The sequence below is a fragment of the Oncorhynchus clarkii genome, chromosome 7, assembly GCF_045791955.1.
Source record: "Oncorhynchus clarkii lewisi isolate Uvic-CL-2024 chromosome 7, UVic_Ocla_1.0, whole genome shotgun sequence".
In the NCBI taxonomy this organism is placed as follows: Eukaryota; Metazoa; Chordata; class Actinopteri; order Salmoniformes; family Salmonidae; genus Oncorhynchus; species Oncorhynchus clarkii.
In genome coordinates, this window is record NC_092153.1 from 45,159,213 (window position 1) to 45,181,926 (window position 22,714).

Genomic DNA, 22,714 nt, shown 5'->3' on the forward strand with positions numbered 1-22,714 from the left:
AAAGGTCGCAAAGTTCAAGGGGGCCGAATACTTTCGCAAGGCACTGTATATTCTTTGGTGTATGGAAGTGTGACCTGTCAGATTCAATTAAACTCTCATGTGCTATGACTGAATTTCTTTGAACTTCACTGAATTAAATTATTCTTCCTGTTACTAAAACTCAAATTGTACATCCTGTGGGGTGTGACTAATTAAATTCAAATTTCAACTTGTGAGTTGAATGGGAGTCCATTCCAAATTTCTGAATTGAGGCCAAGCCTGATGTATAGAGAATAGGCCTTTATTTCCCATAAATATCACTCATATTATATACTGTATATTCCCTACACATATTCTCTATAATATTCTCTATAATCTGCTTCGGGCTAATTCCGCTCACAGTTTTGTAAGCGTTCAAAAGGAAGCCAGATGCAGAGGTAGGGAATATGACATGAGAATATGACGAGTAAGAGTTAGATTCTCTGAGGAGCTGGTGAGTTTCCATAATTTATTTCCTTAACTGGCTTTATCCGCTGGTGTGGCTAGCAATAGTTTGCGGAAAAGGCAACAAATGACAGGGAGAGATTAGCAACCACAGGCTGGGTCCAGCCTGCTCGATATAGTCCTTCCAGATCTGTCATGTCTATTCCATTCAGACTTTCAGCCTCCATCTTTGAGAAGTCATCTCGTTGTGTGTTTTTAATATCGTAGGCGCCAAAGAATAGATGCAGTAGTATGTTATTATCTGGAAATACCTACAAGTTTATCAACCTATGTGCTCTTGAAGTCAACTTGAAGTCAACTACATTGTGTAGGATGAGAACAGGAAATATACATTATTTACAACTACATACTATAGATTCAAGTATGAAATTCAAAGGGATTACAATGGCTTCTTTTAATTGTGCAAGGGTAGCAGGACTAGGATTCCAAGCCAAGCTGGATGTTTCACTGCCATCAGTGTTGTAAGCCATTTCCAAACTCTACTAGCAAAGAGCTTCGAGAGACAATGTGACATTAGCAGTATTTTTAGAGACACACTCTTCAGATCAACACTCTCTGGGAAACAGGACAAGGTATTCCTGATATGTTGCACAGAGTTGAGGCTGAAAAATAGTCACTCCAGAAACTGTATTTGTTGAGCACATGCACCCCCTAATGGCATATGAGAATACAGCGTGGCCAATTTGAATGTATCACTTACTCTGTGTTCTCACTCTCTGTGTTGTACTATTGTCAGTGAATCACATAAAACAAAAACACATAAAACATGAATATGTTTTATTATTTAGTGCATGCCTGAAACTTCAGCACAGCAAGGAAGGAACGGAACACTTAAAGAAAATGTCAAATGAAAACAGGTTTGGTTTAACTTCTTGGAGCACACTAAATAAAAACAATATTTTAGAATCTTCAATGTTATGTCAAGTGTCCATTTGGAAAGAATGTATGTAGTTGGTCCTAGGGTATACAGGGTAACACACAAACCTAAAAACACAAAAACAATCTATCACACAAGCTGTATTTTTCCCATTCACTCTTAGCTTATCAGGTCCATTTAAAGCATCTCTAGTCTTGAACGCAACACCCTTTACCAACGTAAAGAAAAAAAAAGAAAACCAACAATATGAAAAATATCATAAAATGTTATTATATGTATCACTTTTAAAATGTAAAAAGAAGGGCGCAGGACAGGAGACGTGAGTAGTAAAACAGCTCACCAAGCTACATATTGATTGCCCAAAAACAGCAATATCCAGGGCTACTAATCAGGTTTCTGTCAGTGCACAAGCAGACTGGGCTTATGTAAACAAACTATTCAGTTCTTTTTTCATTGATTTTGCGTTTATATGTGCTGGGTTTATATGTGCTGGGGGTAAAGTAGATGTCACTCCTATTCCACCACTCACTGGCATTTCTTCATGATGAGAGTGCCGACCAGTACTCCTGAAAGCAGCATCACCCCAACTAGCAGCCATTTTTTTAAGCTCTCCTGGGACCGTCGGACGTCTGCAGCTGCATCTCTGCCGAAGATCTCCGCAAAACGGTCCTTTCAGGGAACAGAGAGAGGAAGATAAATACAGTGAACTATGTGTTAGCAACTCATCAGTGTACCCCAATACCCCTCTGTAGCTTCTCCTTTTAGGGTAGTCGATCATGGTATCCTCAATTTCACAGAGAGTGGGTGCAGCAAACGAGGCACACACACACACCATAGTGTTGACAATGAGAATGTATTACAAAATTCCATAACAAGGATATAGAATGTGTGGATGTATAATATCAGCTCTAACCTACCCATCCTCCTTGGCTCTGGATCCAGGGCTGGATATGGTTGTCCAGGTAGGTGGCCATCCAGTCTGCGATGCGCGTCACCAGGTGGCTCATATCCTTCTCAACACACTCAACGCACAGGGCCCCGCCAAAAGCAAACAGGCCCACCACGCGACCCCAGTTGACCCCGTCCCTGAACACTTCGTCCATCACACTCTCAAAGCTGTGGTAGGCTGTGGCAGGGGTGATGTGGAGCTGGGAGCAGAGATCACTGAATGCGCGGGTGTAACGCAGCTCAAACTCATCCACTGAGTCCCGTAGTGCTGCTTTCACCGCCTCAATTCCCCCTTGTGCAGAGGAAGGCATACCCAAATTGCTTCTGCCGTTCCTGTTGTTCCCCAAAGACCCATTTGCAATGGCTTCATCCCCCTCAGTCCGTCCACTTGCACCCTCCAGCACCAACTGACAACATGGATAATTTCTCTGGGACAGTTTATAGCTTATAAAAAACACCACCAGTTCCCTGTTACTGTAAGACATATTTTCCACCTTCTATGCACCCTCTTTATCCATTGACTCTACACTATTTGAAATCGCAGGGCTCTCCTGCCATACCTAACACTGTAACTGGGATGTCTGGAATGAAGGCTTGCCCTCTGGCAGTTTCCTCTGGGCTGCAACAAGTAATCACACCCTGGAATATAAAAAACACACACACACACAAATTCTCAGATGCAGAACACATGAAAACACTGTGGATTCTATTGGTCATTGTCATTAAGAATGAAACTCTCTGCCCCAGCAGCATCACAATCACCTAGAAATAATGTAAATCAATGTTATGATCTACTAGTCCTTACATAAACCAATATAGAAAGTCTTGCTAAATCCAGGTCTGTTGGGTAAGGTAGAAAAATCAACATGCATCTCCAAATAAGCCGCTGACACATGTATGAAACTAATTACGCAATTAATACCATTGATGTCAGGTAGCAAGCTAGCTGTTTTTGTTAACTAAATGCACACTGTCTTCAATACAAACCCCAGGAGGCTCATGATTCTCACCCCCTTCCATAGACGTACACAGTAATTATGAGACCTTCCGGAGGACGTCCTCCAACCTATCAGAGCTCTTGCAGCATGACCTGACATGTTGTCCAACCAATCAAAGAATAATAATTAATCTAATACTGAAAGCATAAGCTACAGCTAGCTAGCATTGCAGTGCATGAAATGTGGTGAGAAAAACATATAGCTTAAAAGTTAACTAATTAATTTCTTCCCAACTGAATGAGAAGCAAGAGAGAGAGGGAGCTATACATTTTTTTTCTTCTTTCACTTACTTAGCTAGCAAATGCAGCTAGTAAGCATCCCTATGTTTGGGTAGGCTAAACTATGTTAGCTAGCTGTGTCTATCCAACACTGGAACTCTTCTAAGTCAAGGTAAACCTTTGGTTTTGTTTATTTATTGCTACCGGGGCCCACTGGTGTAACTGCTAGCTAAACTGCTTCCTGACTGTACACTCACTGTACTGCATGATTGTAGCGGGTTTACTAACAAGTTAGTTCCATTAGCTATGTTGACTATGACATTGGCTAATATGGTGACAACAATGTAGGCTGTGTGTAGCGGTTAGCAGTTACGATATGAAGGTTTGGCTTGGAAAAGTATTTTCACCTGGTCACAGGCAGCTGATGTGCACTGAAGTCCACACATGAAGAGAAAATGTGAGAGGAGGATGTGGCTGCTATTAAAGTGAACTGTGTTTGATCAGAGGTGTATTAATTTAGCCGATTATGTTGAAAAACGTTTCTTAAACGGAACAAAACGGGAATAAACATCACTGCATTTGTCAAATATAAACTCTCGATTGCAACTGGACTAATGATTACACCCTAGATCAGCTAGATGCAGACACGTGTGCAAGACGGTATTGAACGTGTCACTGTCACCTTGATTACTCACATTTTTCTCTCAACCTACGTTGTAAACTTTCATTCATAGGCTAGGTTGTAGCAACCTCATGATGGGTATATGGAAAATTCGAGTATCATGTAGTAGCCGGAACCTATCGATGTTACATTGAGCTGGGTGAATGGAATACGAATGGCAGTCGTTCAATATGCTGTAACAGCAATAAGGCCATACTCATTTTAAAACGTCACCGACCGCAACAGATCTAAAGCGTTTAATTTCCACCAAACAATGCGCTTTCTTCGCTAGATAAAAGGAAACGGCTAATATAGCTATTGTTTACATTATGGCACGTTTGACAAGTTGCATAACCTAGCTACTAGTAACAAATTGTCAAAATGTGTTTGCTTTCCTGCTGCGCAATAGCCATATAAATGGATTTCCCAGCTCAAAAACAAACGTATTGAGATCAAGTTAATATCACCTGGAGTAAAAGTGACAACCAAGCAATAATTTCTCAATACGGTATGCATAAAATAAGTGAATATATGTAGCTAAGTTATACGTATAAATTAGCATCGTTGCTAGCAAGCTAGAAATGACAGCTTCATATATTGCTTAGCTACACTGTACAAGCTTCCGATCTCCATAGTAATATTTTATAACCCAATCATTAAAAATACCATGGTCTGTCATACTTACAATTGCAACTAAGACTGAAGCACCTTTCAAGGGAGAGGTATCGATTTTTTCAAAGGTGGATTCCTTTTTGTGCATAAAGGCATATAGAATATCGACATATTTGCAGCAGCGAAAAGGCCATTAATGCACGTTGGCCATTGGCCAGTTCTCTCAAGTAGATCGGATGTTCCGCCTTTTCACAAAATTAACAACCAATCAGACTAGGCACAGCGGAAGTTGAGACTTGTGTTCAAAATGTCACAGGGCAGATATTCTGTGTTCTGATATTTACATCAATGTAAAAATATATATATATATATATATATTTATATCAATGTATTCCCTCAGATGTTGTACAAATATTTATCTTTATAAATAATTTCCTTACCCTTTCATTGAGGGTATATTACTCTGAGTTGACCTTTTCAATTTACCAAACATTTAATGAAAATGTAACAAACATTTTTACTTTAATAAATTAATTGTGCAATGGAATATATTTGCATAACAGAAGGGCACAATGACATGATACTAGTGTTGGTCAAATGAGAAGGTTAATTGCAAACAGCTTTATTAAACAAAAGTGAACATAGGCATACATATTACCCTGCTATCTCTAAAATGTAAATGACAATAATACATCATATGGGTGGACAACCCATATGCCTATATGAAGAGTGAACGTTTTTTTTATTACACTTAAAACTGTGACATTAGTCAGAATGTATGCATAATCTAATGTAGGCCTACTAAATATGTACAATGTTACAGCCAATATTAGTTACAGACGCCATACATTTTATTTTGCACCATTGTTTAGCTCACTTCAGCAAACGTTTATCTGGAGCCAGAAGTTAAGTTTGTTTCTATACTTGTGTAGTTCCTAATTCATAAGTCATTGTTCTTTACTTAAACTGCGCATCCCACTGACTTTATGAAGTCTTCATTTGTCCTGTCAGTCTCTCATACTTTCCTATAACTGAATAATTGTAGTGTGCAATGATTACCTGCACCAAACCCCCGTTATACTTTGTGTACCGCAGGTCTTTTAGACTTCTCATTTTGATGTCTCATGTTATCAAACCAAGGCACCTTCTCTCTTGAAGGCCCATCAATGCTTGGAGTTCTCTCTTCTGGCAGGTTTGATTTCTCTTAAGATGTGACATCCACAGATTTGTGTGTGTCAACTTCCCCATTCTTAACAGAACAGTCCTCTTGTTCTGACTCACTATCAGACGAGTCAATTGATATGGGTTCTGTCACTTCTGTGTAAGTACTTAGCTTGAGGGTACAGTTAATTGTCTCGCATCGTTTGCTTTGGTCTGTGTTAAGTGTCGGCCTAGACTTAAAGGCTTTCTCCACTGAGGTGACAGGGAGCTTGGTTTTCTCCTCAAAGTCCATGTCATGCTTCAGTCCCTTGAGTGCCTGCATGTCAAAGCCAAGTAGCACTTTCAATTTCCTGGTCTCACAGTCCCTCTCACATGACCTCCTTCGGTGAGCGAAGTGACTGGCAATGTCAGACTTCCAGAGCCACAGGCTTGCAGACAGCTTCTCTTCTTCCTGTGAGGTTAGATAGGGACGACGATTGAAATAGGCTGAGAGGAAGGCTTTTCGTGCCTCATAGGTCTTGTGCTCATAGCTTCTGGGGTCCAACACTAGATCCACAGCCTCCCCTGGCTTGTCCATGGGGTAATATCCAACATCATTGTTAATCTTCATCCTCTTGGAGTCAGACATGGTTTGGGTGGGTAGCTGACGCTTTAAGAACCCTGCACCAGAAGAGTTGAGTGTTAAGGCAGACTTTGGTCCCGGACCCTTCTGGGCCCTGCCCACAGCTCGGCACTGCACAAGATGCAGAGTGATCGTGGAGGCCACCATGTTGCTGGTGTAGACACCCAAACAGTGGATGCACTTGTACGTCAACTTCTTCTCCACAGGGTGCATCGTCTGAAGCACTTGGTGTCGTTCCCTCAGATGCTGTGCCAATGCATCAGAGATGGGACCCTTGAGGATGGTGAAACACAGTGGGCATAGGGTCTTGCCAACCTCATTGCTGCCAGATACAGTGGCTTGACTTCTGGCAAGCATGTCATTCTTTCTTTCTGGCATCTTTGAAGGCAGACTCTTCACTGGAGCAAGGAAGCTGTTCTGAGCATGGGAAGCCATAGACTGCTCCTGGGCAGCTACAGGTTCCTTCATGTTATAGGTTATAACAATAAGCTGTATGATCTTGTTCTTAGCCTGCCCAATTGTGAGGTCAAAGGTTAGCGGGGAGGCAGCTGGAGGACCAACAAAGTCATCTGGGTGAGCCTGACCCACATGATCCAGCATTTTCTCCACATTATTGAAGCTGGCATGACACTGTGGGCAGGTGAGCCCATGGATCAGCATGTGGTTAAGCAACGTGTCACTTGGCAGATAACGGTTGCAAAGCAAACACTTACTGGTGAAGTTGTGGATCTTCATGATGAACTTTGCAATTGCCCATACCTTCTTAGCCTTGTGTGCCTTCTCAAAATGAGCACTGTACAGGTTTTCAGGGAAGAGCTCATTGCAGACCGTGCATATCTTCCACTTCTGTGTTTGGGATGTAAGACTAGCGTTAGCACCAGAAACCTGCTTTCCTGAGGGTGACGTTAAGTTATTGGATAAGGAGGCTCTGCCTTCTCCCAACCCACTATGGCCAGGAATGGTCAAACGCTGGCCAGCAATAGAGGACTGACTGGTCATATTCTTCAGTCCAGAAGGCCCCTGCTTTTGATGGGCCCCCACCATATGGCTAACCTGTTCAGACGTCAGAGTACGACCCCCAGTCACCACAGAACCCTTCTGGGTCATACCATAGCTTTGGGGTCTAGACATCACAACATTAGCATGTCCAATCATGGTTGTCACCTGAGAGCCAATGCGCTCATGATATTCAATGACATGCTGCACTAACGCCTCATAGCTACGGGTGGAGAACTGACAGCGCTTACAGAGGATGTTGTTACCATTGACAGCATTGGCTCCATTTTTTACTGATGTTTCTGAGACCATGGCAACATAGGGTGAGACCACATGCTGGAAGTGCTCCCTGTAGATGTGCCTTCGCACAACATTGTACAGAGGGTCCCGGTAGGTACACTTCTTGCAATAGTACATTGCCCTCTCCACCTTGTTATTTGCGCCCATAGCAGCCCCCTGGTAGGCACCCAGACCCTGACGCACCGCACTGGATATGTGGAAGACCTTGACATGCGTTTCCATAGTCTTCTTGCTCGCAGTGAAAGTGCAGTAAGGGCAGTTCAGCAGGATGCGGCTCTCAAAGTTGTTCCTGTGGACATTTCGAAAGTGGTTCTTGTAGCCTGAGTAGTACTTGGAAGAGAAATGGCACTCTGTGCAGCAGAAAGGCTTTGACCGGTACTCCTGTAAAACACAAATACCCAGGAGAGTTTAAGAATGGGACACTGCACCAATTTTTTTTTTAATTGTTTTACTTTGTTATCACAACATTTTGAAAATGTTAATGATTGCTCCTTCATCCAAAACTAGTTTGATTTATGATTGTGACAAACAAAGAAGTACTATAATCATTACAAGCCCCAAAATAAGTGGTAATTGAATAACCAATCTTTTAAATTGACTAGTGCGAGTGATTTACCTGTGTTTTGGAGAATGACGGATCCCATGAACAAAGTTCCAGGCAGACAGTATTCTTCACATAGTTCTCATCTGGGCAAAATTCTTTGAGGTCCTATGTGAGAGGGAAGAGCAATTTGATCAGAAATCACAAAACTGTATGCTGGATCATGTCAAATTGGAATACATGCCTATTCATTTCTACCACCACAATGGTTGAGAGCACAAGTGACTACAAAATTATAAATGAAACTCACAGAAGTCACAGACACACTTCAACCAAAACCTTAGTGATAGGTAAAAGCTATGAAAAATAAACATTTAAGCTCACCTCCGCTTGCTCCTTGCAGTACTCCAGTCCAATGTCACTAAGTGCCTTCTTCACCTGTTTCCTTGCTCTTCGTATGCTAGTGAGGTTGTTCACAGGGAGTTGATACATCTTTCCAGTCTGCAAGAAGAATAAATCAGGGAGAATTCTATTAGTACTCATTGTCAAACCTATATGGCCTACATCGTTACAGTTGATGGTTAGCTAGCTAGTGAATTTTAGCTATAGTCGCATAGACATGACATCAGTCAAAACAAGACATGGTATCAAGAATAAGATAAAAAATAGCTGAAATGAGCTACCTACGATTCCCTGCATGGCAGCTTCTTGTCATTGTTGCTAGCAATCTGGCCACCCAGAATCACAACACACAGACTTTTGCCACATTGAATAGCGCGCATCGTTTGTGACGTTGTCAGCTAACCAATCTATAACAATTTTCTTACATTCATTTATGAATATGATTTTTTTGTTGTTGGTCTGGCACATTTTTCTATAAATTGTTGAACATAATAGACTCCAGTCTACAGGCATATCAAAGTTGCAGAGTGGGATCTCAGCTAGTTAAAAATTATAACATGGCACACATAGTAGGCAATGCAAGTTTTAGATTGGTTAGTCTAGCGAGTTATCTATACTTGTAGTAATAATGGGCAAACCAACCAGGCCCTTACAGCATGTGCCCATGGGCTGACCTCCAGGGGGAACCCATTGATTTTGATAGTCACTCTCAGATATCATTAACATAGCACAAGTCATGGCAAAATGTGAAATCCCGTAACACTTGACTTGTGTGTGTGTGCGATCACAACACGCAGGTTCAAATATCAAACAAACTCTGAACCAATTACATTACATTAATTTGGGGACAGGTTGAAAAGCATTAAACATTTATGGCAATTTAGCTAGCCAGCACTTGTTAGCTAATTTGTCCTATTGAGCTAGCTTTCTGTGGCTAGCTAATTTGTCCTGGGATATAAACATTGAGTTGTTATTTTACCTGAAATGCACAAGGTCCTCTACTCCGACAATTAATCCACACATAAAACGGTCAACCGGATGAAATAATTTAATAATATAGATTTCTAAATGTATTTTGCAACGCTCACGGTGTAGTCAGCTTGTTAAGGATTAAAACTGCAGAAAGGTCTCTCCGCCCCATGACAAAATTAGTAGACTTGCTTGAAATGTGTTATAAAATGTAAAAATTATCCACCCCATGGCAAAATGTGTGATATTACAGGAAATTAACGTTAAAATGTAAATTTCTGTCTACTGTCAAGAGGGGGGCCACTTTTTTATTTATTTAAAGGGCCCACTTAGGGCACCCAAAAAGCTAGAGCCGGTCCTGTTACAGATGAAACATTATGGAGTTTTTAAAGCCTCTTTGATGTAAGGTCCCCTTTTCAGCCTGTGAAATCTGAAACCACTTGAAGCTGGGGTGTCCCTCCTAACATTTCATTTTCTTTTCAACCCCTGGCTGAATCCTACATCACCAACAAAGCATATGCCTGCAATCCTTACATCGTAGCACAGCAAGAGAGTGTGGTTTCATCGCAGTAGCACATTCAGAAATCAAATTATAGCCATTACTCTAATATAATTCATACACGTTAAACAAAAAAACCCTGTCATAGACGGAAAAGATTAATACGAGATGAAAGTCGAGTTCCTAACGAGTTCAGGAAGACAAGCTAAAGCTCTTTGAATCGTTCACAGCTATCGGGGAATACATTTTGATTAAGAGACATTTATAAAATATGCACATTTTGTTTAACACTAAACATACAAATATGCATTTTACAGTTATACGGAAGGTGAAATCTTGTTAGTTGTTTTAGAATTTGAATATGCATTATTTAGAAAGTATACAAGTCATTTCAAGCCTTATTCATACAGTTTTGTTGAATAGGAATTAAATATATCATATTTTCATCATATTTGTACTGGGTACTTGAACTTCTGTCCTCAAAGGTGACTACACCTCAGCAATGTATAACTATTTTTTATCAGAAATGTGAGATTTTAACCTTTGAGTATGCAGCATTACTAGTTATTGTTTATGGCCCTCTCATGATAAATAATTACTTTTGAGGATATTGTAGAGGACATTTCGATTACATTTAGTTACCTTTAACTGGTTTAAAGGAGCCCTGGGTAAGGCCAAAATGTCAAACATTTCAACAAATTATCTCGCAATTAAGCTTTTAGATCCAATGTCAAATATATGTCAACAATCGTTCCTCCAAAAAGGACCATTCTATGGATAACATTTCGTGAAAATCTTCAAAAATATTTTTTATGCCCATGTTTCGTATAAAATCACTCTGATGCCTTAGCTATGAAGTTAGTTATGATTATTTGCAGTTGAAAATCATAGCTAAATCACAAGAAAGCCGCATGGATGGCACAGAAGTGATGGGACTTCAGTTCTGGCACAACATTATTTATTTTCAACATATATTTTGGCCTAGCTAGCTAGGTTGTGATGTCGTGACTACAGCAAGCTAAACGTGGTAATAATGGTAGCGTTCAGTCAAAGATTTTGAGACGAGTATCTAGCTAACGTTAAATTAGCTAGCTAACTTGGCTTAGTTGTGCCTGCAAGTTAGGCTTTTGAACTTATGGTACCTAAACTAGCTATATTGTTAACAGTAAAGCTAGCGACTATTTCCAAATGTCAGTGCACTGAAAAGCCTGGGTAGTATATAGCTAACGTTAGCTATTGTTACCGTGAAAGGGCATCATTTTTAGCAAGCATAGAAGCCAGCTAACGTTGGATCTCTGGTGTTGGTAAGCTTGCTAACCACGATGGTTATTTAGAAAACGTTGTTAAACACAATACATGACTGTAAACTGAAGTAGAAAATACACATCATGGATGCTAGTTACTATTTAACTTACTTGCTAGCCGACGTCTGGGGTTAAGCTTAGTAGAAAGCGAGCTGGCTAGCATGCAGTAGTTAGCCAACGTCCAGCCGATCAGTTAGCTAGCGTAGCCATGCATGTTTGTCAGCTAGTTAACGACAGTTTCCTCACATAACGTAGCTAGCTAATGTTAGCTAGCTAATTATAAAACACATTTTGGGTCTTTCCTCCAAACAATCTTACCTGGTATGTCTCCGAACCCGACCACAAAACAACTGGGAGCCCAAATGCTAGTTTACAAGTAACGTTAGCTCGCTAGCTGGCCAACGATTGAATCCAACTCAATGATGCAGTTGTTGTTCGTCCTCGCCAAGCCGGTGTTGCTGCTTAGCTAGCTAGCCGAATCTCTGTGCCATCTGCAATATGTTAGATTACTTTCTAACAGGCAAAATATTTGTGATACATGCTAGTGCATATTAGATCAAATACATTGGACTGTTACAATAGACTCTGATAATCATCAATAAATCCTTCCCTCCTGAATGTTCCCAACTAACCCCAACCAAATCAACAATACAATCCAAAATGGCGAGGAGAAAAAGACGGAAGTGAATGTTTGGGGATGAGAAGTTTTTAATTTACGAATTTTTTTCTGAGATACGTGCTTTCTTTAGCACTGAGTATGTGATTGTTTCAAAGGTCACAACAATGATTCTTACGTGTATAATTAAGGAAAGTTTCATTAGAAGTATGTTTTACTTGAACTGGACCCACCCACATAATCCAGGATATGTGGGCCCATGGAATACTACTGCCTTTTTGATATATACTGAACAAAAATATAAACTCAACATGCAACAATTTCAAAGATTTTACAGAGTTACAGTTCATATAAGGAAAACAGTCAATTGAAATAAACCCATTAGGCTCCAATCTAAGGATTTCACATGACTGGAAATACAGATATGCATCTGTTGGTCACAGATGTATAAAAAAAAAAGTAGGGGCGACACGTGGATCAGAAAACCAGTCAGTATCTGGTGTGACCACCATGCAGAGCGACACATCTCCTCTGAGTTGATCAGGCTCTTGATTGTGACCTGTGGAATGTTGTCCCACTCCTCGTCAATGGCTGTGCGAAGTTGCTGGATATTGTTGTGAACTGGAACACGCTGTCATACATGTTGATCCAGAGCATCCACATCAAATCAAAATCTATTGGTCACATACACATGGTTAGCAGATGTTAATGCGAGTGTAGCGCAATGCTTGTGCTTTTAGTTCCGACAGTGCAGTAATATCTAACAAGTAATCTAACAATTCCCCAACAACTACCTAATACACACAAATATTAAGAGGTGAATGAGAATATAAATATAAATATATGGATGAGCGATGGCCGAGCTGTCCTTGATTATCTTGTTGGCCTTCCTGTGACATCTGGTGTTGTAGGTGTCATGGAGGGCAGGTAGTTTGACACCGGTGATGTGTTGTGCAGACCGCACCACCCTCTGGAGAGCCTTGCGGTTGAGGGCGGTGCAGTTGCTGTACCAGGCGGTGATACAGCCCGACAGGATGCTCTCGATTGTGCATCTGTAAAAGTTTGTCAGGGTTTTGGGTGACAAGCCAAATTTCTTCAGCCTCCTGAGGGTAAAGAGGCGGTGTTGCGCCTTCTTCACCACACTGTCTGGGTGGGTGGACCAATTCAGTTTGTCCGTGATATGTACGCTGAAGAACTTAAAACGTTGCACCTTCTCCACTGCTGTCCCTTCGATGTAAATAGGGGGGTGCTCCCTCTGCTGTTTCCTTTGTTTTGTTGACGTTGATTGAGAGGTTGTTTTCCTGACACCACACTCTGAGTGCCCTCACCTCCTCCCTGTAGGCTGTCTTGTCATTGTTAGTAATCAAGCCCACTACTGTTGTGTCATCTGCAAACTTGATGATTGAGTTGGAGGTGTGCATGGCCACGCAGTCGTGGGTGAACAGGGAGTACATTAGGGGGCTGAGCACACACCCTTGTGGGGCCATAGTGTTGAGGGTCAGCAAAGTGAAGATGTTGTTTCCTACATTCACCACCTGGGGTCGGCCCGTCAGAAACTACAGGACCCAATTGCACAGGGCGGGGTCGAGACCCAGGACCAGCCTGATGATGAGCTTGGAGGGTACTATGGTGTTGAATGCTGAGCTGTAGTCAATGAACAGCATTCTTACATAGGTATTCCTCTTGTCCAGATGGGATAGGGCAGTGTGCAGTTTGATGGCGATTGCATTATCTATTGACCTGTTGGGGGCGGTATGCAAACTGAAGTGGGTCTAGGGTGACCGGTAAGGTGAAGGTGATATGATCCTAGACTTGTCTCTCAAAGCACTTCATGATGACAGAAGTGAGTGCTACGGGGCGGTAGTCATTTAGTTCTGTTATCTTTGCCTTCTTGGGTACAGGAACAATGGTGGCCATCTTGAAGCATGTGGGGACAGCAGACTGGGATAGGGAGCAATTGAATATGTCCGTAAATACACCTACCAGCTAACATCCCAAACAGGTCTGGCCATGGAAGAACTGGGACATTGTCAGCTTCCAGGAATTGTGTACAGATCCTTGCGACATGGTGCCGTGCATTATCATGCTGAGACAACCTATAGGGATGAGGTCAGAGACCTGGCAGTGTGGTGCCAGGACAACAACCTCTCCCTCAATGTGAGCAAGACAAAGGAGCTGATCATGGACTACAGGAAAAGGCGGCCCAAACAGGCCCCCATTAACATTGATGGGGCTGTAGTAGAGCGGGTCGAGAGCTTCAAGTTCCTTGGTGTCCACATCACCAACAAACTATCATGGTCCAAACACACAAAGACAGTTGTGAAGAGGGCACGACAACACCTTTCCCCCTCAAGAGACTGAAAAGATTTGGCATGTGTCCCCTGATCCTCAAAATGTTCTACAGCTGCACCATCGAGAGCATCCTGACCAGTCGCATCACCGCTTAGTATGGCAACTGCTCTGCATTTGACCGTAAGGCGCTACAGAGGGTAGTGTGTACGGCCCAGTACATCACTGGGGCCAAGCTTCCTGCCATCCAGGACCTGTATACTAGGCGGTGTCAGAGGAAAGCCCAAAAAATTGTCAGAGACTCCAGTCACCCAAGTCATAGACTGTTTTAAGTCTAGGGCCAAAAGGCTCCTTAACAGCTTCTACCCCCAAGCCATAACACTGCTGAACAATTAATCAAATGGCCACGGACTATTTACACACCCCCTCCATTTGTTTTGTACACTGCTGCTACTTGCTGTTTATTATCTATGCATTGTCACTTCACCCCTACCTCCATGTACAAATTACCTCAACTAACCTCTACCCCTGCACATTGACTCGGTACCGGTACCCCCTGTATATAGCCTCTTATTTTATTGCGTTACTTTTTATATATTTTTTAACTTTAGTTTATTTGCTAAATATTTTCTTAACTCTTTCTTGAACTGCACTGTTGGTTAAGGGCTTGTAAGTAAGTATTTCACGGTAAGATCTACACTTGTTGTATTCGGCACTTGTGACAAATAAAGTTTGATTTGAAACATGAGGTGATGGCGGCGGATGAATGGCACGACAATGGGCATCAGGGTCTTGTCACGATTCTCTGTGCATTTAAATTGCCATCGATAAAATGCAATTGTATGTGTTGTCCGTAGCATATGCCTGCCCATACCATAACCCCACCGCACCATGGGGCACTCTGTTTCCAACATTGACATCAGCAAACGGCTCACCCACAAGACACCATACACGTGGTCTGTGGATGTGAGGCCGGTTGGATGCCCAGCCAAATACTCTAAAACAATGTTGTTGGAGGCTTATGGTAGAGAAATTAACATTCAATTGCACATTTTAGTGTGGCCTTTTATTGTCCCCAGCACAAGGTGCACCTGTGTAATGATCATGCTGTTGAATCAGTTTCTTGATATGCCACACCTGTCAGGTGGATGGATTATATTGTCAAAGGAGTAATGTCACTAACAGGGATGTAAAAAAAAATGAGAGAAAGAAGCTCTTTGTGCATATGGAACATTTCTGTGATATTTTGTTTCAGCTCATATAGCCTTGTTTATATTTTTCTTCAGTATAGCTTTGGCAGGCACTGCCAATTTCTCTCTAGGCTAGCTACTGTAGCTAAATCATGAATAGACGTAATAATATTTAACAGGCTGAATCTACAACTCAGCTATCCAGAGCTCAACAACAAAGCCATGCACTGGGATAATTTTTATTTCAAGACTCCTAAGAAATTGGAAGTCGTTTACAAATCTTTTTGTAGGCTACAAGGGTTGGGTTTAGACAGGCATCCTAATTCTAATCTTTTTAAGTAATTGATAATTTGACGAATCAGATCTGCGCTGGAAAAACTCTGATGTGAAAAGATCTGATTTTACTGGTCAAAAGACCAATTAGTGGATAAGATCATCATTGGGCTGCCTGTCTAAATGCAGCCAAAGATACCACAACTTTCCCATTTGGCACACAGCACACAATAGTGGAGTTAGTTCAGGAGATTTTGGAGGCTGATTTTGGAAGATTTTGAAGGGACTCCAAGTCACCCCAGTGGTTCCATGACCTCCAATACAACAGTGTGAGGTCCGGTCATCACCAACCTGGTGACCTGGCGGTAATCCAGGTGAAGAACGCTCCGCCCATTCACCTGGCACACAAACTGACGCACCTAGGCATTAGAAGTAGAAGTACAGGAGAATGTCATGATAAACACATATTCATATATTACTGTGTGTGTAACTATTTTTGTATGTGTTTGTGTTACCTTAACCCCTGCAGCAGCAGCAGGGCTTCCAGGATCGACTGCCTGGACGTAAACTGGAGCCACACCTCTGATCACAAAGCCCCAGCCCACTGCATCTCCCATCACCTGAGATGCAAAACACTGGTATGAGGGGGCTAAAACATATTTACTTCCCCAATAGAGACAAGACTAGAAAGAGGAAGGACATACAGTATATTGGCCTTATAGCTCACCGTCAACACTCTCTTGATGAAGGGTGCACCAGGGGACAGTAGCTCCTCACATGTTACATTCCTCTTAAGCACTGTCAAAATCAATGTAGAGTTTTCTTTTCGGTGTTTAAATACATGATTTTATCAATAGCATTGCTAAACCATGTTGCCCTCTGGGAGACTTGGCAGGTCAGAAAAAGTAGGCGCTCTTGCTCAATATGAACTATTTTTAAATGTTGTTATACTTTTCGGTTAAAACATTATGTTTTGCCCTTAATGGCCTTCATCAGAGACTAACTGCTTAGGGAGACTACATCTTTGTAAGCCTGAACAGAACTAATTATGTCAAAAAAGAACAGAGGGACGATCTGACCTGATTTTGGATTGCATCTCACCACTGGGGCAGAGGAGAGTGTGGCAGGGGGTAAATATCCACTAGCATGTAGCTGCAGAGAGTTCAAATTGGCCTGATGCACATTGGGTATCATCTTCAATGGTTTATTGGGCTGCACTGCTATGAGAGGTCAGACATAAATGCATGCATGTATGCATAAACAGCTCATCCACTGTGTCACAACAGTATAGGCAACCTTGGAAGAAATGTGCATATGAAGTATTTTAGAGCTCTTGCTTTGTTTTTATGTTTGCATTTACCAGATTGAAAACCACTACTTTCCTCTTGTGGGGGGATCTTGGGCAGGACAAAGGGGCTGTCGGCATGGTTGTCCTCCAGTGCATGCACTGATGCACCTTCCTTTTTGTCTCGATCAGTTTCATTCAAGAGCTCAGACAGGTGGCGCCGGCGGCGAAAATTGATGCAGAACTGATACAGTAATCTACTGTCAAAGAAGTCGTACTTCTTTGACACTAATGGGAATTGGGAAGAGGAGAGAGGAAAAGCATTGTACTAATTTTCTGATAGAAGTAATTTGAGTAGGCGATCAACTGCAAGAGGCTATGGAAACAGTATTACCTCCAATGTTATCAGCCAAAGGTTAAAAGGTAACATAACTCACCATGCTGAATGATGCCATGCTCTAGCAAAGCACGGCAGAACTCCAAACCCTGGCGCCTACTCTCCGTCTCTCCATTCTGTAACAACCAGTCCATCAACTGGCAGCCAGGGATGGAGCGCTGGTATGCAATACCCTGCTCCTCCCTTAGTTGCAGAATGGAGTCTCTGCCTGTTATTAGACTGCAAAAAACAGACACACAAATCAGGTCACATCCATTTTGCACTCCAGAGACAGAATGAATGGAACAATTACACACAAACTTGTGTATACAGTTGGTAAAGTTTCAAGTTTCAGTCCATAATCACCATAACTAGCACATACTGAGAACATAATACAGATGATGTGGTTACCCTAAGATGGGTTTGACCTCAGCAAGGACACTTGTTCCTAACAGATAGAGACCCCCAGGGTGAACGAAGTAGTTCTTACTGCTCATACAATCGTTGTCCTCGGATGAAGACCTTCACCTCGGTGTTAAATGGAAATGTGCCATCATCCTTACGGAAACGGTACAGCAATTTTGCATCCTTGAATATAGGGTGCTTGTCACAAACTAAAGAGATCAGAGTGGAAGAGAGACAAAGGAAACGTCCTGAGAGTGTCTTCATATTGCCCTACTTTATGGTTCAGCATTTTGGATCTCTCATATCAATTATCAATGTTAGTATCTTGGCAAAGCTCTTATGCTCTTGTGAGAAACTGCATTATAGGAGTTGGATATGCACTTTGTCCTTTGACAGGGCTATAAGCTCTTGGAAAAGCTACTATGCATTTTATATCCCCCGAGGAATGTTATTGTGGTGCCCTACCATGGTGCACAATGTCATGGTCCATCAGGTGTTGCATGAGGCAGACCGCTGTGGCCTGATCGGGAGCTTCTTTGTTGCTGATCAACCAGTCTGTAAGCTCTTTGGCTACAAAGCAGTTGGGGTAAGTGCGCAGATGGTATCGTCGATCCTTGATCAGTTTGCCATCATGCAGCCTCAACCTTGCAGTGAGGTAAAATGTTGAATAAAGCAGCTATAACTACTATAAGTAGACAAGGGCACATTAAGAAATATATTCAATCATGAATTGAATCAGTTTCAGTTGACATCTCTATATGATATATTGTATCCCTTATAATTAAATGTTTACATTAAATTGGAAGGTCAGCTGAAGGAAATATGCAAACAACTATATCTGGAAGGAGCTTGTCGGATTTCCACAGTACGTTTCAACAGGTAGCATAACCATAAAGAAAGCCAATCTCTCTCTCTCTCTCTCTCTCTCTCACACACACACTTTCTCTCTCATACCTCAGTTGTTCTCCAGCAATCATAACTTTAGCCTTGTGCAGTCTGGCCATTGATTTTCTGTTTATGCTGCTTCCCATTTTCTCCATGTTCCTTTACCGTCACTGGTCTGAAAAAAACTCATCATTTCATTAGAAGCCTGTATGTTTACCAAATAACCAGTGCCCAGCAGCACCCTCTGACCATGTTGGATAGATGTTATGTATAAACACACACACACACACACAAACCGAGGGAGAGAAGGCTACAAGAAAGTACAATATGTGCTGAGAAAATCACAAGCCACCATTATCATACTTACTTGGTATAGGCTACTGTGCATGCTCTTTACATTATTTTGGCAAGGTCACTATAAAAAAGCCAACATTCACATTTTGTTTTCATTTAAAAAGAGCGGGGTAGCTATCAGACAACTAGTTTTCATTCACAGTTCAGTACACACTGAGGGGCAAGAATGAAGTTTTACCTCATATCACCTCAAGGGGTCAGCATAGATCCATGAATAGAACATTTGGTTGCCCATTCTCAGGAGAAACCCCATAGAAATACAGTTATTTAGAATTAACCTACAGCTCTATGATCAAGCCTTTGTGCTTTTCATATAATGTACGGAGAAATCAAATAATAACACATGCAAGTGGAATATAAACACTTATTTTCAATGGGCTACTCATGGACTAGAGATAGGATAGGCTATTTGTTTTTATGGGTGGTGGTGCATTATTCAAAAAGCACAACAGCTCTATTAGAATTCTTAATAGTCTTTTTGCAGAATGAACTTCCCCTTAAATATAAGCACCGTTGTCCAAATATAACCGTGACGCTTTTATGTTATTCATATGGAAAGTCATATGGTAATTTAGGGCGACAAAATGTTTATTTACTAGCCCTATTAACTACAATATATATATAATATATATATATATATATATATATATATATATATATATATATATATATATATATATATATATATCCCTGGACATATAGCCTACAGAATTAACATAGGCTATTTAATCCTCAAATGCTTTGCATTCCAGCATCAGTTCCTAAATGGTCTTTCAAAATAAACACTTTTAATACATCAATTGGCGAGGGAAAGTGTGAAGGAAAGAGAAACGTATGCACAATTTAAATAAAGAAGTAGGCCACAGTAGCCTAGAAAACGTGTACAATATGTCTGCAGGTCTATGTAAAAAAAAAAATGTGGGCTACATTCTACATTCAACCTCTGCTGGATTGTCAAAACACATACATCAGCTATTATGCAAATTGCCCTTCTCGCCGTCTTTTTATTGGAGAGGAGCATGGAGGTGTAGTCTATATCGTGTGACATCATGCAACGGTTCTTTATGAAGAAAGTGCGCTCGCAAGCATAAACCAGTAGCGCTACACACATGCAGAGAGCTCTTGGCCCCGCCGTGGACTCTGAGCACTTTTCTTCTGTCCGATTAATAGTATGCGTTTCTAAACTTTTGAGTGAAGAGGACGGGTTTCTTTCCATTTTTGCGCACGCGTATTTTCACTGTAGATTTAATTTGACGGACTTACTGATTGTATAAAACGTTTTACCAATAGTGCAATTGTTGCAAAAGACTGCATGAGAGAATTGAGTTTTGTGACCCTTGGATGTGGCCAAGATAAATAGATCCAGAAAAGAATGACCGCCGAATCGCATACAAACCTGGGTCTGCCGAAAAACCCTTTGGGTTATGTCAGTGCGTTCGACTTGATGAAGTTCGATGTGAAGAAGGAGACAATGCAGGGGATCGACCGCTCATTCTTTGGGCCGTGCAGCGAGCTCCAGAGACCGGACTCAGTCTCCTCCACCCCGGTCAGCACCCCTTGCAGTTCGGTGCCCTCATCACCGAGTTATAATCCGGGTGAGCAGAGGAACCCTGATGATGATCTTTACTGGACGCCCAGTAGTGGAGGTTATTCTCAGCAAATGTATCCCAACACTTTTGGCCTGACACCTGAGGACGCAGTGGAGGCCCTCATCGGTACCACAGTCCACGGGCACCAACCCTCTCCACACGATCACCAACAGGCTCTCCAATCGGATTTCGAAGGGTACGGGGCGGCACATAACCTTAACGGTCATGCCCAGCAGTACCCTGGACTTAACCGTCAACCCGACGCCCTCTCGGGTCCCCCTGATATGCAAGATATGCACTGCCAAAATCAATATAACCACAACAAGCACGACCTCGACTACTCGGCTCAGCACTCACCCGACTCGCAGCTAAGTGCGCACCACCTCCATCAGCAGAATCGCCACGACAGACGACTCAACGTGGAGAGCGGCTTCTCCGACGACCAGCTGGTGTCTATGTCAGTGAGGGAGCTCAATCGGCACTTGAGGGGTCTGACCAAGGACGACGTGATGCGTCTGAAGCAGAAGCGCCGAACCCTGAAAAACCGCGGTTATGCACAATCCTGCCGCTACAAACGTGTTCAGCTGAAGCACGTTCTGGAGCATGAGAAGACCAGCCTCGTCACACAGGTGGAGCAGTTAAAGAACGAGCTCAACCGGCTGGCACGCGAGAGGGACGCATATAAACTCAAATGCGAGAAATTGACTGGTTCTAATGGTTACCATGAAACTGGGTCTACCAGTGACAATCCTTCCTCGCCCGAGTATTTTATGTGAGTTTATTCTTTGTAACAGCCACAAAATCTATTTTACTGATTTTTTTTTTATTGATATGCTTATTTGTTTTAACAATATTAATGATTTCATACTAGTTCTTGATGCAAACCTATCATCTAATTCAGCTTTTAAAGTTATTACGATAATAAGTCAGATTTGTAATATTAATCTATAATCAATCATGCATGCTGGACATGTATGGAACTGTCTATTTAGTAGGCCTAAACTTGGCTGTTGTAGGCTACTTTGCCACACACACATCTTCATGAACATACTTGAAATAGTTCCTCTTACTTTTGTTAAATTGAATAACCAGTCTGATTTATGAAATTACATTACATACGAGAATTAGAATATTAATTTTGTCTTCATGTAGGCTACTAGGCCGACTCTCAATCTTGTCTTACATTGATTTATCCACCGAAACACTTGGAAATGGTTTTACTTATTTGTGTTCAGATCTTCACTCAAGTGCTTTTCTGTGATAATTATATTCTAACAAATATAATGCATACATGGTTGATGATGATGTATCTATCTCATTGTGCTGGACATCCTTTTACTCACATTGCATTTTGAGGACCTGGTTCTGCTGGCCAGATGTGGCTTAAAATTGTGTTGTTTTTCTTTCACAGACACTTTTGTTAATTGTTCAAGAAAAAGAGCTAGATTTTTAAAAAATATTATTGATTTATTATTGCCTGCAAATGACCATGTTTTTGTTACCTATCCAGCCATGTTGAAATCATTTGTCATCTGCTTTAGATCAATAAAGCCATTAATACTTCTTTGTGTTAGTCTGTTGAGTAATTGTTGGATCCACTTATAAACATTTTTCTGGCTCATTTATGTATCCTTTCATTGATTACATGACTAGATCATGGAAGCCAGTGGCTTTAGATTTCGTAAAATGTTCTTTCTCCAGAATATATGTTTTTTAGAGACAAAGGTTTGCTTTATGTGGCCATATTGTTTTAACACTTAGCAGTACGCTTATTATTTTACTCATGTCTGTATAAAGGAGAAGTGTAGTGCGACAGGCAGACAAAATGTAAAGGAACCAAGTCATCTTGCTTACTTTTAAT

The 22,714-nt window shown here is 41.5% G+C and overlaps 4 protein-coding genes across 6 annotated transcripts; 1 reads left to right on the top strand and 3 right to left on the bottom strand.

Annotated features, from left to right (window-relative positions):
• Window positions 1-1,240: 1,240 nt before the first annotated feature.
• Window positions 1,241-5,026, bottom strand: LOC139413365 (bcl-2-like protein 1). Its single transcript, XM_071160653.1, has 3 exons — window positions 4,871-5,026; window positions 2,278-2,947; window positions 1,241-2,029 (listed from the first exon to the last, which is right to left on the bottom strand). The coding sequence occupies exons 2-3, from the start codon at window positions 2,791-2,793 to the stop codon at window positions 1,886-1,888; spliced, it is 660 nt and encodes a 219-aa protein (XP_071016754.1). The 5' UTR covers window positions 2,794-2,947; window positions 4,871-5,026; the 3' UTR covers window positions 1,241-1,885.
• A 268-nt stretch (window positions 5,027-5,294) lies between these two features.
• On the bottom strand, window positions 5,295-12,276 carry LOC139413366 (activity-dependent neuroprotective protein a-like). The gene is made up of 4 exons (XM_071160654.1): window positions 11,910-12,276; window positions 8,802-8,918; window positions 8,493-8,585; window positions 5,295-8,257 (listed from the first exon to the last, which is right to left on the bottom strand). Exons 2-4 carry the CDS (start codon window positions 8,907-8,909, stop codon window positions 6,002-6,004), a joined length of 2,457 nt encoding a protein of 818 aa, XP_071016755.1. The 5' UTR covers window positions 8,910-8,918; window positions 11,910-12,276; the 3' UTR covers window positions 5,295-6,001.
• A 3,633-nt stretch (window positions 12,277-15,909) lies between these two features.
• LOC139413367 (DEP domain-containing mTOR-interacting protein-like) lies at window positions 15,910-19,820 on the bottom strand. Of its 3 annotated transcripts, none has more exons than XM_071160657.1 (9): window positions 18,980-19,820; window positions 18,491-18,669; window positions 18,111-18,234; window positions 17,682-17,860; window positions 17,320-17,532; window positions 17,039-17,176; window positions 16,687-16,757; window positions 16,475-16,579; window positions 15,910-16,378 (listed from the first exon to the last, which is right to left on the bottom strand). In XM_071160657.1, the coding sequence occupies exons 1-9, from the start codon at window positions 19,063-19,065 to the stop codon at window positions 16,253-16,255; spliced, it is 1,221 nt and encodes a 406-aa protein (XP_071016758.1). In that variant the 5' UTR covers window positions 19,066-19,820; the 3' UTR covers window positions 15,910-16,252. The 3 variants fall into 3 exon arrangements, with proteins under 3 accessions (XP_071016758.1, XP_071016757.1, XP_071016759.1); XM_071160656.1 differs by having other exon boundaries at window positions 17,039-17,179; XM_071160658.1 differs by lacking the exon at window positions 15,910-16,378 and having other exon boundaries at window positions 16,492-16,579; window positions 16,664-16,757; window positions 17,039-17,179.
• A 195-nt stretch (window positions 19,821-20,015) lies between these two features.
• LOC139413368 (transcription factor MafB-like) lies at window positions 20,016-22,416 on the top strand. Its single transcript, XM_071160659.1, has one exon. The coding sequence runs from the start codon at window positions 20,637-20,639 to the stop codon at window positions 21,627-21,629; it is 993 nt and encodes a 330-aa protein (XP_071016760.1). The 5' UTR covers window positions 20,016-20,636; the 3' UTR covers window positions 21,630-22,416.
• The last annotated feature ends 298 nt before the right edge of the window (window positions 22,417-22,714 follow it).